Source organism: Chelonoidis abingdonii, chromosome 2 (assembly GCF_003597395.2).
Source record: "Chelonoidis abingdonii isolate Lonesome George chromosome 2, CheloAbing_2.0, whole genome shotgun sequence".
Taxonomy (NCBI): Eukaryota; Metazoa; Chordata; order Testudines; family Testudinidae; genus Chelonoidis; species Chelonoidis abingdonii.
In genome coordinates this window covers 179,180,411-179,197,247 of record NC_133770.1, presented here as the reverse complement: position 1 = coordinate 179,197,247, position 16,837 = coordinate 179,180,411, and the positions used below count along the sequence as shown (strand labels likewise).

At 48.0% G+C, this 16,837-nt stretch overlaps 1 protein-coding gene across 3 annotated transcripts in view; it reads right to left on the bottom strand.

The window, feature by feature from the left end:
- Positions 1–450: 450 nt before the first annotated feature.
- Positions 451–16,837, bottom strand: part of FARS2 (phenylalanyl-tRNA synthetase 2, mitochondrial) — a 407,483-nt gene continuing 391,096 nt past the window's right edge. For all 3 annotated transcript variants that reach the window (XM_075062831.1, XM_075062829.1, XM_075062830.1), the window contains one exon: positions 451–2,525. In XM_075062831.1, coding sequence (XP_074918932.1) covers positions 2,387–2,525 — 139 coding nt within the window. In that variant the 3' untranslated portion in view covers positions 451–2,386. The remainder of the gene's footprint in view (positions 2,526–16,837) is intronic.

The window sequence follows — 16,837 nt, the reverse complement described above, 5'->3', positions numbered from 1 at the left end:
TGAGCCTTGTGGCAGCTCTCTGCCCCCCTCGCCCTAAGGGGCCCCCCGCATGGCAGCTCCCCACCCCACTCAGCCCTGAGGCACCCCCCCATGGCAGCTCCCCATCCACCCCTCTGCCCTGAGGTGCCCCTCCTGTGGCAGCTCCCCCCGACCCATGGAGCCATGTGACAGCTCCCTGCCCCAGCTCACCTCTGCTCCGCCTCCTCCCCAGACATGCTGTCGCCGCTCCACTTCTCCTGCCTCCCAGGCTTGCGGTGCCAATCAGCTGTTTGGCATCGCAAGCCTGGGAGGGAAAGAAGCAGAGCGGGGCGGCGTGCTCAGGGGAGGAGGTGGAGTAGAGGTGAGCTGGGGCAGGGAGCGGTTCCCCTGTGTGCCGCGCTCCCCCTTACTTGCTGCAGATGGCTTTCCCCGCGCCCCACTGCCCGAGGTCCCTCCACCTAAACACCGACAACGACCGGGGTGGCTGAAGATCTGGCCGCCCCCAAAGGACCCAAAATGCCGCCCCCCAAATGCTAGTGCCCTAGGCAACCACTTAGGTCACCTAATGGGTTGCACCAGCCCTGAATGTGCCCCAGCCAGGATCATAATAAGAAACAAGATGTCATCTGTCCCCAAAAGGCTCTAGGTACTACCTCTGTGCTCTCACCGCAGGAAACCGCTTGTACTCCCCTCCTCAGGCAATGTGATTAGTGAAAATCACACCACCCTTTCATCATGTAAGATTTGGGGTCCTCAGGTGGCAACACTGCCTGAACTTGGCTGTGCCAAGGACTAATCACCACTATGGTGCAATTTTTGAAAAAGTCCGTTCATTGTAGTAGTGTCTAATGAGAATTCTAAAAGGGAGGGAGATTAAAAATAGGATGGAATCAAATGAAATGGAAGACCATTAAGGACACCTGCTCTTTAAAAAGATTTCTGTTTAAAGATCACCAACTAGGTTCTTCTGGTGTGTAAATAGCTCCTACTCTGTTTACCTTATAGAAAAAAATCAAGCATGCTGTCTTTATCATCAAGTTATTTAGATAGTGCAACAGTGATTTATATTAAAATTTGTTTATACAGCTAAGTCTGTTGAATAATGAAATTACAATGAGCTCTCCCTTCATGTCCCATCTGTGCTAGTTGCTGGCTTCTTCTGGCTGAGTATGTGTTTACTGCACAGTAGTCTCGTGATCAGGTATAAAGCAATGTTGGATGGTTCTTAGTGCATTGCTTTTACTGCCCCATTTCCTGGAGAAGGCAACGTTCCTTGCAGAGCCAACAAATTTGTAAGTTACCTGAAAGACCATATTAAATATCATTACAGACAAGAACAAGCGCTCGCACTACCGTCTCTGCATCTGAGTGCTTCATCAAGTATTTATCAGACCATTTGAAAATGTCCACAAGCCTCCAGTGTCATTCCACTGCCAAAATTTGCTTATTATAACCTGTCATGAAAGAAGTAAGCATTCAATAAAATGAATGAACTAGAAAGGGGTCCATCAAAGACCCCCTTTCTCCCTCCTAGGTCATGTCTTTCAGTGGATGACTTCTGTTAGGAAACATAACATTATGGGAGTTCAAGTACCTGCACATTTCTGCTTTTCAGGGCCTTGTAATAACGAGTACTTCCCTCTTCCACCTCTAAGCGATATCAATCTTTGGCTGATGATGAGGGTGATGGACATTTTTGCCATAGTACACGTGCTAGGAACACTGATTTGAAGCAGACACTTTGCATGTGAAACACAGGCATCTAGAAGTGTCAAGAGGAGATGCTCTCTTTGGCTTGGTCTGAGTACACCTCAGCCCACACCAGAGGCCACATCCAAACACCCAGCACTCTGGGAAAGTTCTGATTTGCACTCCACATCTATCCCTTCCTTTAGAATAGGCCAAACTAAAATCCAAGAGCAATCAACTTGGGTCGGGATCCAAACTTTGCAGGTATATTTTATGAAAGTTTTTCTTGATGCAGAATGTGCCCTTTTTATAAGAAGGGGGAGAAAAGAAAGAGTGAACATTTTTTCTATTTAGTGCTAAAATGTGTTTCTGTTTTGCTTCACTCATTATGTGGACGTAAAACCCTGTCAACACAGAAATAATACCAAGTGTTTACTCTATAATGGAACCCAGGGACCAATTAACAACACAGAAAACCACCAGGCAGAGTATTTCTTAATGTAACAGGAGGGAAATCTTACATTACTGCCCCCCGCCCTTTCTTAAAATAAAGGACAAATGCTTTGTCAACAATTTCTCAATGGTAATCTTTATGATCTGAAAGTTCTACCACTGCCCATTTATCAAAAGGCTTCCAAACTCTACGCTTAGCCACAAAACCCCTTTATTTCTTTATAAATAACCGTCCGCAGTAATTGTGACTGTCAAAGCAGAGATTTTAGAATCTACCCTCCACTCCCAGTTCTTGTACTGCCGATTCCTCTATGGCTCGGTGAAGGTGGTGCACCTCGAGCTGAGTCAGAGTCCTCTCCAAGTGCCGGTAAGTGATACGATAGCAATGGCTGACCTTCTTTGTCCTGGAAAATAAACAAAAAGAGGACTAATACACATTCATACACACACATCACAGCACAGTTCCCCATCACAGCATTTTTGTCTTGCCATCTTATTTTATTTTTACTGTTTAAATTATCAATGTAATGCTAAAATACATAATACAGACAGTCAGGACTGAATGTAATTTAAATCTACACAGAGGATTTAAGTAAAATCCATTGCATAATCTCACTTGTTTCTCTGATGGATCATCACCTCACTACTGCCATTCCACCATGTTGAAAAAGTGTTCTGGAGAAACTAAAGAAGTGTTATTTACTCCTTCTCGTAACACAAGAACTAGGGGGTCACCAAATGAAATTAAGAGGCAGCAGGTTTAAAACAAACAAAAGGAAGTATTACTTCACACAACTCACAGTCAACCTATGGAACACCTTGCCAGAGGATGTTGTGAAGGCCAAGACTATGACAGGGTTCAAAAAAGAACTAGATAAGTTCATAGAGGATAGGTCCATCAATGGCTATTAGCCTGCATGAGCAGGAATGGTGTCCCTAGCCTCTGTTTGCCAGAAACGGGGAATGAGCAACAGGGGATGGATCACTTGATGAGTACTTGTTCTGTTTATTCCCTCTGGGACATCTGGCATTGGCCACTGTTGGAAGACAGGATACTGGGCTAGATGGACATTTGGTCTGATCCAGTATGGCCGTTCTTATGTCCTTATGTACTTGACTGCTGAATAAAATATGTGTCATCTGGACACATGCCCTGTGTATGTCACTGTGTTGACTTTCCAATGGAAAGTGAAGACAAAAGAACATGCCAGTGTAAGATTAACACCGACATGTAGGAAAACAAGGGGTTTCACTCACTATATCTCAGTCTAATGTGTTTTGCAGTTTCAGAAGCAGGAGAACAACTGGCAATCCTACACTGCTAGCAAGTAACACTGTCAGTCAGAGTGTGAGATGTTTCACAAATCTCTACTCCATGATGCTTCAGCTCAGTTGTAGCAACCACTAGCAGCTTCAACTAGAAGGGGTGCTAGTGCTTTTCCAAACACAAAGAGCAAAACATGTATTTTTCAGTCCCGATTATTATTTTTATTTCAGATCACAGAAGACAAAGAACGAACGAATGTAAAGTCTCCACATGAGATTGTAGGACAGAGAAAGAAATGTGCCTAGTGAACCCTTACATTCTGTATCTTAACTGAAAAATAAAATGGCAGCTGCTTCACAGCTGTTTTTGTGAAGATTCCTTTGTATCTGAAGGTGCAGTACATAGAAAATAGAATGACATCTCCTTTCATTTATGTCACTACTTACACCTTAGTAAGCATCAGTAGCGCATATTGTCTTGAGATCATGTAGCATACAGCATACCTCCACAGCAGTGTACCATGTGTTCTTTGGTAGTTGGGCATGTCACCACCAATCCAGAGAGACTAAACAGCAGTTTACGATTACACTCTTGGAAAGGAATTGCAACAATGGAACTGACAGTATTATACATATCACCTAACAGCTTAAATTAAGCTAAAAGATATCAGAAAGTAGAAGAGGAAGGCACGTGAGCTTCCCCCAGTTTCAGAAGTTCTCACAGCTGTGAACAGGGGAAGAAAAGGAAAAAGAGGGGAAGAGGGAGATGGGGGGATAAGACAGAATTCAGAAATATACCGTATGACAGAGGTTTTCAAATTGTGAGGCGTGTCTGAGATTATCGAGGGAAGGGTGTGAGGACCTGATAGGGATGCACTGAAAGGCCAAGGTCAGGAGAGGTCTCGGTCCACAGGGGAAGTGATAGGGGTTTCTGCAATCTCGCATTTTGCAACTTCAATAATAACTGTATGTAACATGCTTTTGAGACCCTTGGCTGAAAGGCTCTTTAAAAATGATGTAATTCTGGCCCTGATCCTGAGGCCTGAAAAATGTATCACATTAGAAAACATGTAACCATGTTTTAGCTAATATGATGTGATCACAACTTTGCCTTTAGCATGGAAAAGCAAAAGTGTTTAGAAGCGTAACTGGTCGTAGTTAACCCTCCTTATTTTGGATCCCATGTCCTTATGCTGTCGCCTCTCATGACTCAAGCTCCTCTCCCAATACAGATGAGCAGTTCTTTCATGACACAGAGACATGAAATAGATCTGTAAATGGCGGGAATTAGTGTGGGAGAAATAGGAGAGGGGCTGAATTGTAGAGGAATCACAGTTAGTGTGGTTGATTTAAAAAACATTAAGATCAAACGATTCAAACAAAGAAGCAACTATTAAGATGTGACTACTATCACACTGATAATTCTGCTTACATGTTACATTTTTTCCCTCCCTCTTTTTAGCTGGGATTATTGGGAGATTGTTACTAACTAGGAGCAGAACGATTTTTAAAAAATGTTTATTCAATCGGAGATGCCTATAAATTTCAGAAAGCTGAGCCTCCTGCCTAATTAAGTCCACCCTGAATGCCATGCTGCGGCCAGCCTCACGTTAGAGTTTGCACATCTATATTTCAAACAGTTAAAAATTTAAGCCACAGAACTGGGACAGCAGCTTTGCTAGGTAAACAAACATAGAGGATTAAAACTGAGTGCAGTGGACATTATTTACCTAAACTGCACCTTCAGACAATCCCATATGGTTTACAATCACAGCCCCTTTCTCCTTTCATTAGGATTTAATTGATCTGATTGTCATACTCAACTCTGCACCAACCTGCAGCGGTCAGGTAATGAAGCACACTAACTACAGTGAAGCACTGCTCAAAGGGAAAAAGTAGCAAGAAGACAGTGATGTATTCTGATGCCACAAGAGAAAACATGGATGTGTTCAATGAACAACACTGACGTGAAACAATATCTAATATATTTTCATGCATTTTTCGTGGGAACAGCTTTGCCTCATGGACGATGGCTTTTCAGGAATTGGAGTCCTCACAGTGTTACAGTCACAGGTTAGTTTCACTGCATGCAACCAACCGGAAGGTATATTACACACACACGCGCGCGCACATACACATACACGTACGCATAGAGAGAGAGAAAGAAAAGGACCTGATTCTTCCCTTACTCACTTAGGAATAATCTTATTTAAGTCAATGTAAAACCAGTGTTACATCAGAATCAGAGTAAAGGAATATCAAAACCTAGAATAAAAAAGCATCTTAGGCAATCAAAGCCAGCATTCGTTCCCCTAATGTGGAGTCCCTGACACAGCTGCACTGGAAGACAGGCTAGAAAACTGTATCTGACCCAATAAGACACCGACAGCAAAATATCTGCAATAACAGCAGCTGGATAACCTGACCCAGCTGTTAGGCAAAAGTACAACACAGAGCGACCCAAAAAGACTGCAGAAAGAAGGAATGCCTGGGACTGGAGAAAGCACCGTTTTATCAACATGCAACACTATAACAAGGAAAACCTCTCAGAAGTTTCAGATGGGTGGGAGACAGAAGTACAACAGTGAGCAGGGAAAAGTGTTAAACAACTGTATTCTACTTTCTTTTCACAGTGCATCCACCTTAAATAAAGCAATTGGCATGGAGAGTTCTGCAGCTACATTCAGACGGCTGTTGTGCATACTTGGGCATAGGCACTGGAGCACCTGCAGGAAAAAAATAGTGGATGCTCAGCATTCACCAGTCACAGCTGTTTGGCAAGGCCCTGCCAATCAGCTATTCGCCTGCTTGGGGAGGGGGTTGGGGGAGGGCGGAGAGCAGCAGGCGGGCAGGGACATTGGGGAGGGGGCGGAGTGGGGGCGGGAACAGGCGGAGTGATGGCAAGGTGGACCCTCAGGGTGGAGTTGGGGTGGAGCACCCCCGGGGAAAAATAAAAGTCGGTACCTATGTACCTAGGACAGAAATAATACAGATACGGATATTTATCTAGACTGCCCCATTTATTCTGGGAACAGGAAAGCAAGGAGGATGATCTCTCACACTGACAGCAAAAGACTACTATTGTAATGCTACCTACTCACCACAGCCTCTGTCTTAAGCCTCTTCCTACACAGTGTAATTGTGGAGGTGAACTCCCACTGACATCGAAGAAATGGGATATTTATTCCCACCAAAGGACTGATGACCAAATCAATGGGAAGTGTGTGTGTGCGTGCAGGCTGAGTGCCTCTCAGGACCAGATTGTCCATCTCACCAAGAGCTTAGCTTGAAAGTGTTACTCAGCCTGGCCAAAGTTTCTTTCCCCACTCACTCTACTCACTTCTTATAGGGCTGGAGTGTAAAAAACAAACAAACAAACAAACAAACAAACAAAGATACAGTATGAAACATTACAGACAATAGATAATTGTTCCTTCCACTCAGCTTCATGCTTTCAAACCACATATACCACAACCGTAGTATACATAACTAGTGTATGCCATTTTATAAAATTTACAATTGACAAATAGTGCTCTTTGCTAGGAACAACATCATGGAAAATGGCAAAAGCCTAGTGTAATATACCATGCTGTCAACAGCAAATAATTCAATTACCATAGTAATATGGATGCAGAATACAGAAACCAGTAATTCACTGAATAAAAGACCTTATCCAAAGATGCACTCTCATCAGTCCTTTCAAATGTAGATAGCCCATGTCACATTGTGTCCTATAGTGTATTTTGAAAAGTGGCCACATTTTGGTTTATCTGAAGTGAACTTGATGCTGGTGAAAGACCTAGACTGAGAGCTCTAGAATATAAACTTTTCTATTAAATCCATAGAATGTACTGCATGGGGAATGGGCATGGAAGCTGCCATCACACTGCCCTTCCAACATGGCTCAGCCCTCATCCAGGAGAGAAGTAGTCCTGTCTCCAAGGGTGTTTGTTCCACGGCAGCTTGGTTGAGGCTGCCAAATAAACTTGATGTTTGTGGTTGTAATTTTTTTTTAGTGAGGCAGATACTTATCTACAAGGACTGAGGTTCTCAAACTGGGGGAGGGTCCCCCTTAGGAGGGACACAGAATGTATTGTGGAGGTGTGAGAGAAGCTTTAGGGAAAAAAAGAATTACACATTTTTCCCACTGCTATGAATAAGTAGGGTCATAGAACATGGCAGGGTCATAGAATATCAGAGTTGGAAGGGACCTCAGGAGGTCATCTAGTCCAACCCCCTGCTCAAAGCAGGACCAATTCCCAGACAGATTTTTGCCCCAGACCCCTAAATGGCCTCCTCAAGGATTGAGCTCACAACCCTCGGTTTAGCAGGCCAATGCTCAAGTAGCAAAGCTGATTCCTCCAGACAAACAGGTCCTCAGATGGTGCTGTACATTTTGATGGCTTTCTGTTAAGATTGCATAGCATTATACAAAGTCGTTGCCATCCGTACGTTGATCTGTTTGCTATGAAATGGTACGGACATTTAATTGTGAGTGCCAAGCACAATCGCAGTTTTGCTTTTATTACAACGGATTGTTGACTCGTTTGAATCAAGTTGACTCTTTTTAATATTTAGTAGGAGTTGCATGTTGATTTTTATTATTGGTATATGTACTTGTGTGGCAGGAGGTAAATTTGAGAACTACTGTACTAGGAGCTAGATTGAGATTATTAACAATTTATTTCACAGCCTGTAGTCAGATAATGACTTTTTCCTCACTACTAACGTGGGCTAGATTTGAACTCGTGGTCCAGAGATGAGTGTTCTGTACCTCATTACCAATCTCCGAGCCTAATTTCTCAGTTTAATTTTCTTTTAAATTAAGATCTTAATATAGAGCTAAATTTCAAATATTGTGCCATACATCAATAGGCTGGTTATTAAGAGACAGAAAGAAAGTATTGTGATACAGCATGGCCAGAGGGCAGCATAAGAGTGTTAGCAGGGGGCCTTATTCCCTGCCAAGGGAGGAAGGTTTGCTTTAGATTAACTAGAAAGGCTGTTGGCCAATTAGAGCACCTGACTCCCAGTAGAGCAACTTCATGGATATAAACCAGCTCCTATCAATCAATCACGTCACCGGGGTAAGAGCCGTGGCTCGCGGCAACGGGAGGGCTGGAAGGGCTGACGCGGTGCGCGGGGGGGCACGAAAAAGGAGCCGCTCTCACGGGCCCCGTCAGAACACGGGTTAGAAAGTGTTATAACGTGAGGCGTGGGTACAAAATATGCATGGCCGTACGCCGTAGTGGGCGTGTTAAGTTAGGGCCTTTGCATTTTTTGATATATTCACTTTTAATATTTGATATTCGTTGGAGTTTCGGTCAAAGTGTGTGACTCCAAGGTGTGCAAAAGGGTCAGGTCTTAAGTTGAGATAATAGTTGAGTTACCTGGCTCTGACGTAGTACTGTCTATGGTCCTCAATTGTCGATATGATAGCGAGAATCGGGGATCTGAGCTGATGAGTGTTTTGGTTTATGATTAGCATTATGGTTACATGAAGTTAGAATGTGTGCGCACTTGTTCAAATTCTTGAAGTACCTCGACGATTCGCTTTTTAAAGTTAGAGTGTGCTAATTGGACTTTTAGTGGTATGTCTGGGTGGACCTCTACACCTGCATTCAGAGGGACCCGCGAGTTATAGGTCCTTGCTGCGAATTAGGCGCCTCCGTCCAACCGGCGATATTCAGCAGTAGTTACACAAGACAGAATGTAAGCCACACCGTCATGATTATCAAATAGAGAGGTTGATCCACTAGAGGCGCGTTTTAGAGTGCACCGTGACGCACAGTGGGTCAGCAGGACAACGCAAGGAAGTCCAGCTCTAGTCCCAGCTACTCAGGGATAGAGGTGTTATTCGCGGCGGGCCAGTTCTAGGACCTCCACCGATAAAATGCCCGGGCCGGATTTTGTGTTTGCTCGTGGCCATCGGTCCTATGACCAAGTAGCTGAGTTCCCATGGGCTTTGGTGTACTATTCAGGGACCGCATGATCCACTGCAAAGGGTACTGCGAGAAAGCGTAAGGATCGCGGAGGTAGGTCTAACCCTGTTCTCCTACATACAAAGCCTGATCACATATCTGTGCGGGCGGAGCGCCTTTGACATTTGGCTGGTGATCACGAGAGCACAGTGGGCCCGGCTGTTGAACTTTGGTGTGTCTAAGAAAACCAGGCTGGCCTCACGGGTGGTGGCTATGGGGGTAGCGAGGCCAGCACCCGGCCCTCCGCTTTGTGAAGGCAGCAGACAACGCCGTATGGCGTCTTCCTTTTGTTAGCGGAGTGGCGGATTGATGGCATATGGCGCACCACTCCGGGAGGCTGCCGGCCTACGCCATAGCGCAGCAATTCTTTCCCTTTTGGTTTTTTCAGGCGTTCCCGGGCCGCGCCGGTTACAGCTCCGGGGCTGCCGATCCCGTACAGCTCCGTCCGGCCGGGCAGATCCGCGTTAGGAACGTTAGATACGATTAGTACCGAAACAGATTGTCCCCGTGGGGAGTGCGCGCTGTCGGGAAAATCAAACTAGAGGACGGGGCTGTTCACTGTAACCACGAGCGCAGACACCTGTGTTTTCGTCATACCTGTCATATGCAGACCTTCGAGGTGGTGGCAGGAGGCTCAGGGTTCCGTCACACAAGAGATTGTGCAGATGGCTGCATATATGCAATTTTTCTAGCACGCAGCTTACCATGCACGCGCTGTGGACCCTGCGAGTGCCTAATCGCTGTCCCTGCGGGGAGTGCCTCAGTTAGCGGCACGACAAAGGCGATCGGACTTGGGAGGGGACGCTCATCGCTAGGTACCTACGTGGCCCGTCCCTCCTTCATGAGGCGTCGGTGGCCATTGGTTGAGCGTCTGCTGGCTTCCCGTCTACGGCGGACCTCATCTGGGCTACGCGTTGGCTCCTTTCCGAACAATCCAGGCGCTGGTGTACTCCAGGCGCACTGGAGTTTTGACTTGCATCTTCAACACGGCTTAGAGCCATTCTATCGTGTTCTAGTCAACTGAGTACGGGACGGGCATAGGAGGGCAGGACAGGAGGTGGTGTCAGCACCGCACGCCCCCGCCCGCCCGCCACGCTTCGGCACACGACATCCAGGGGCCAGCGGTTGGTCGCTACTCGAGTTTTTTAGAGGTATGTGGGGCAGTAGATGACTAGGACCGAGAATCCACTAGCGGGACGGAGTCGCGCGTAAGGAGTCTATGCTAGCGAGGCATGCTTTTTTCGGAGATTACTGCCAAAACAAAGGCACAGGCGGCCGCAGGCGGCTGTCGAGCTGAAGCATGAAGAGATGACTCGCACGCTGGAGTAGACGTTCTTTTGTCGGGAGGACAATGGAACAGCGTTGGAAGATGGGGACGTTATATGTTTTCGGGACACAGTAGACCCTATTGCGGGCGCCACTTCCACGGGGCGTAGGTCCGTGGGTTCTGTCTATTTCTCCCCGCCGGGCGCGCGAGCCTCAGTGACACTAATCGCCGAGGTTGCTCGAGACTGATGTGTGGATGTTCCACGGTCTCAGCAGTGGCTGGACAAATGCGTGTGCAAATCTTGGTGCCTCACGGATGACCGGAAGCCGGATACGAGGCCAATAACGTCGATTGTCCGTCGAGACTGGGATGAACCCTCGGCTTCACCGCCAATGATCCAGGGAACTGTCGCGGTCGCCCTTTACCGACGCTGTGATCTTCACTCTTATCGGTCCCGCACGAAGGTGGGGTGGGGCAATTTTAATGCCGGGCCTACCTCATGGACCATCGTCTGGTATCTTTGGGCGCCATCCGATCCGCAGACGCTTGCTCGAAATGTATAGGTGCTCGGGAGGAGTTCGCGCGAAAAGTTTTTGTGCCCTTGTCGCGATAGTGTCACGCAGAGCAGGAGCGCCAGGCTCGGCCGTTGAAGCAGACTGGCGATATCGTCAATTTCTGGATTGACGCGACGGGTGTTTGTACCGTGTGACGAGCAAGCCTCTTCTGGATACATGCGTTCCCGCGACGTTAAGTGCGGTATAGATCGGTGACTCCGGTTCCAGCCGTTGATCGCCGAAGGTCCTTATGAAGGGTACGGCAGGCATGGGAGAAACCAGTAAAGGCACGGACTTTCAAGTGCTTGAGAAAATGTCTTCGAGCTGCTCACCGTGTACGACCGTGCATGAGGCCCCGCCGGCTATGGGAGCAAGAGGGTTTCATTGTCGACATAGCTCTTGTAATCAGACCTGTTGTAGCGGAGCCTGTGCCTCATTAATAAATAATTCATTTAAGTCTCTCTCCTTACTCAGATGCCCAGTCTCAAGAGCATGGTTCTTGTATTCGTGCTCTGAGGTTTGGTTGAGTATACTGGAGTAGTGAGCCTGGGTGAAGCAAGGGCAGGCTTTGCCAGATTAAGGGGCACCATTAGGATATGTAAGTTTCGGCCATTTACAATTGTTACAGTCACAATAATTCTGGCTACTAGCAAGAGGCTTCTAATAACATAATAGTAAGGACGTAATGTTGGTTAGCTTCTATGGCCGTGACCAGGCTGGCCTTCGCCGCCGTGAGGGCGCGACATGAGCAGCAGGCCTGGTCCAAGCCTCAGGTGGGGTCCCTGCGTGGGGCCAGAGCTTGGCTACGGAAGAAGTACTATGTATGGTCTTGGCGCGCAGATGGAGGTCTCGCATTTTATCATTTCGTCATGCTTTCTACCGACCATGCACAGAGACAGGTGGGAGTAAGGCAGGTCTTTATGGGTAGGGTAGGGTACTAGGGAAGGAGACGGTCGTAAGCGAGAAGGGAGACGAAGACTATTAACACGCGGTCAAGCGGCGAAACAGGAGAAAATAGGGGAGGAGTGAGAGGAGCGTGTTATTTACCAAATACAGGGAAAAATTAGCGCCTGGGGGTGGGCGGAGACGAGGGAGCTTCCACAGGCCAGAGCGCGCAGCGACTGGAGGGGAGGGTAAGTGTCCAGTGGACGGCAAAATCGCCTGCACTGACAGCCTCCTCTGGGGATAACCTTTTATGGTGCCCAGGGTCAGGCTGGTCAGACCTAAGATGGAACACCATGCGTGCGGACTTCTCAGGGAGGATCCTTCCCCGGGCTTCTTCACTGCTGTGGCGGGGAGGCTGGGTCCTGAACTACTCGCTGCCAGCGCTTGAGGCCAGGTAGCCAAGCCCGCGTGGAAAGGCGGACGGGCAGCCATCACGCTGAATTAAGCTAGGATGTGTGCCACAGTTAGGGCTGTTCTTTTCCCCACATTAAGAGCGGTAAAAACTGATATGCTTTTGCCTGCACTGCAGGAGCCGTGCTACCAGGCGCTGACTTATTTGTGGCCTCGTTTCGAACTGAGTGATTGAAGAGCGAGCACGGTATAGGCTGGCACTCAGAACAGCTAGTCAGATCACCACAGGAAATGAATTAGGGACGTAAAGAAAATGTCCTGGCTCTGTGGGGGCATACAGAATGGGCTGGGAGCGGCAGGCTTTACAAACCGCCAGAAAGTAGCAAGCAAAGGAAGTTTTCTCCACTCAGTAAACGGGTTAGTCCGGCACGTCACCAGGGACGCATGGCCGCAGCGAGATCCTCACTTCTCTGAGATTTATGGGATCATGGATATAGAGGGTGTCGAACCGCGAAAAGGATATGATGAGTGCCCGCTGATCGGTTCTCACATGTTATGCCCTGCAACGAGTCGCAGGGGTGAGCCTGTGGGCAGCGACTAGGCTGAGCAGCGCGTATGCTCGATCGAACGGAACCACGTGGATGGTTGAAAGGGTCGCACTACGCATTGCTGGTGCACCCAAGTTCGCTGCGAAGAAAAGGTGTAAAGTGCTAGCCTCTATTTGTTTGCCTGGAAGAACGCACCGCATGTAGCTTGTGGTGGGCACTAGCAACTAGAGAAGGAGGCAGCTTGCTCACGCTTCGAGTCTTTTAAGGCGTCTGCCTTAACGCGCTGCTAGATGAGGGCTACGAAACTGGGGTGAGACGTGCGGCGGCACATTGAGACGCAGCCTAGCACTGAGGGACTTCCTTGTACTTCGGGATGGTGGGCGGTGTGGAGGGCCCCCGTATGACGGTTATTGCCACGCGAGACTGAGGAAGTAGAAAGCGGCAGTCAGCAACGGGAAAAACTTTGGTTCGTTTTGGCTCAACCGGCCTTAAGCAGCATGATCACAAAGTTGAGACAGGCAGTTCAGGCTTATGCGTCTGATTCATACGGATAATATCACTGCACAACTACTACCGGACGAATCTTTTCTGGGGAAACACATCCCCAATCGATGGAGGTGAGTCACATCGGCAGGAGCAGCAGGTTACACGTCCTTTAGAACGAGTGGAGTATACGACGCGCATGGCGTTACGGGTCTATCTCGCAACTTTGAAATCGTAGAGAACCGGAGAATGGGCTAGCGCATAATAATGCTCGGGGTGTGCCTGTAATGTATCCACACCAACTGTTTTGTCTCCGGTAGCTGAGAACACTTTACTTGTGGCCAGTGCTAGAGCTGTGGCTAGTCTCGGGCAGCGCAATTTGCAGAGGAGGGGAGTTCTAGCAGTCCGGAAGCTCCAAGTGAGGACGGGTGGAGATTCAGAATCTTAGCTGGAAAAGTGGAGCGGCGGTTGAGTATGAACGGACCTGCCGCGCCACGCGAGAGACGCGCGCACGTCGATACAGGGTCCGCCCACAGTGTTAAGAAAGCACTATGGGCGGGCATCCGCGATAGAGTGTGGCTATCAAGCCCAAAGGGAGAAGGGATGCGGAGGACAGGCAGGCTGAGAATGCCCGACAACGTGCGGGGGGTGCTGTGTGGGGAGGGAAGATGTCTGCGAGGAGAGCATTGGGAGGAGGCGAGGTGGCGTGACGGAGGGGGCATTGCGGGAGTCTAAGATTAAAAGGCGCACCCATAAGGTGGCGAGATCAAACATTTCGACATAACGCCAGATTGCGCGATGCTTCAGAGTAGGGTCGTGGCCTTTAGCTGATCGCGAAAAATGAATCTACGGTGAACAGGAGAATGGCCATTGCCATTGTGAGAATGCGGCTACTGTCTGCGGCTCTGGCCAGTGTTGACGCGCTGTGAGACCGTATCGCAATAACTAGTTAGCTCCGACTCGTGTTGGCCGGCAACCCGGCCTAGTAAGGCTGTGGGGAATCAACCGATACTGGAAATGGAGCAGTGATGCACGAAGATTCTCACACTGTCGACAGGAATAGAGTAAGGCAAAACCAAATCGGGAAGTTACGACTGCACCGCGTCAATTATGTAACGTATGTTGTTGGAGTGGCTGGATGTCGATGGAGGTGGAGTGGTCGACATATCCGAGTAGAACACCCGCGCCGTCCTGGCCCTCCAACTGTCGGACAATAGCGCGGCAGAAGGAGAAGCAGTGCATGAGGAGCGGCTAGCACGAGAGAATCACCTCGCGCAGGGAATGTAGCGAAGCCGAGCAGGGGTAAATATAATTCCGCCATCTCATGCGGCGTCGCGCACTAAGACCCTGGTTGGACGTAAACGAGGAGTGGGCATATGAAGCGTGAGCTGACTGCCAAGGCACGAACACTAGAGGTTATGCTAGGGGCTTGGAAATAAAGCTAAAGACGAAGATTGTGGCGAGGGTCAAAAGTCTTCCTGCGATGACAGTACAGACCGTGGCAAGATGTTGTTTCTGTTGTTTTCTGGCCGACTGCAGGCATTACGTGAGCCATCAGTCCTTCACGGAACAAATTAGCTCGCTAATGGGTGGGCGTTTTGATAAAGCAACAGACCAGAACGCTAGTGAAAGGAACACGGCGTCTGCTGAACAATAGCCTAGCATGCGTGAGATTCAGAATGAGGGATATTGAGTTACGCATAAAATATACTGAGGTAAATGTACAAGCAACAGTATACATATATGTGAGGTATACGTAGTTTTCTACACTCAGTAATGATAGATCAGATGGTACATCATGTCATACGAAGTACGAGGAGCAAGTAGGAGGGTTATTGTTTAGCTTCGTTGGCATAATAACGAGACTCTGTGCTTATCATGTATGTATAATAATCATGCGCAGCGTTGTTTGATGTATGAATAATGTTAGGAGAGAATGGGGGTTTTTCACACTATGGATTGTAGATAGGGTAGCCGGGTCGCCTCTCTGGAGTTCGCATATGTGGCTCACAGAATGTCCAGCAGTAGACCAATATGATCCTGTGGAAGGGAGCTAGGAATGATTGAAGTAAGTTATCGTGACGTGCGGCTTTGGGAGGAGCGGTATAAGAAGGAGCGAGAAATGAGATAGGAGTTGGAGTGAGAGCATCGCGAGAGACTATCGCGTAATTGGTTGCAGAGAATTGTTGTCTACACCAACTAGCTCTAGCATGAAGCATCTAATTGTTTGTCGTCGCTACTGGGCCACGGCGTTGCATGCGATTGCATCTGAATTCTGCCTTCTATCTAGGGCAGGGTGTCAGGACATTGGTACTCTATCGAAAGTGGTTTTTTATTATACAGGGCACTACTCCTCTCACGGTCTTTCTAACGAAACGAATGGACGAAGCTCCTTAAATGCTTCTGGCGTGAAGAGGTTCGATTTAAAAGGACTGTAAATAAGACAGTGAAAGTGTAGAGGTCAAACTGTCCTCAACTTAGTGGTGTTGCCCATATAAACTGGTGTTCAGATCCTACTTTTATGATGCGCCATTTTTTACTTGTAAGTGAGGCATGGAGAAGTTTGTTATTGAATGGCTGAGGGAGCTAAAAGTTCGCGAATTTTGGGTTAGTTCCCATTAGCTGTAATTCCTATGTATAGACATCAACTTATTACGTCCAGAGATCATAAAAATCTCTAGTGTGGTATTTGGGGCGACACAGGTTTTGGTAAGAGCCAACACACCATAATGCCATTGGAGAAGCATGCTCGCTGTCCTGACAGAGTCAAATTGCGGTATTGAAGACGAGATCCCTGCGAGTGGCTTCACAGTATTCGTCGCTGGTCTGCAAAGGCGGAGCTTTCTTTCTCTGGGGTAGGTTCAGGGGCAATATTGCTTGCCTCTGAACGCAGTTCTTAATCAAAACTCCCATAGTGTCCTTGGAGGGAGGGGATGGGAGAAAGAGAGGAGACCTTGGGCCCGCCCTCCGTACTGGGCACCAGGTCGCCAACACCCAGGGGCGGAGGGTTGTGGGAACTCAACTTGATAGCGGTTTTCTTCCCCTGGTTACTTCCTCTCGACATGTAGCCCGGTGACAGCTGGTGAAGGGCTTCTCGAGCCTCTCTTCCATACAGGACCCTGGTGCCCGCTGTACCTAGGGTTTCTGTTGGGCTTGTCCCAATCCACGCGCAGTACCCTCCTCCAAACGCTTCTATTTCTCTCATTCGGAACAAACTCTTCTCTTTCTGCAAGATCTTGCACTCGCTCCAGATCCAACCTTCTCCCCTTTCAAACGTACACCGGCACGGTGGAACCCCTGGTCGTGAACTGTAAAGCAGGG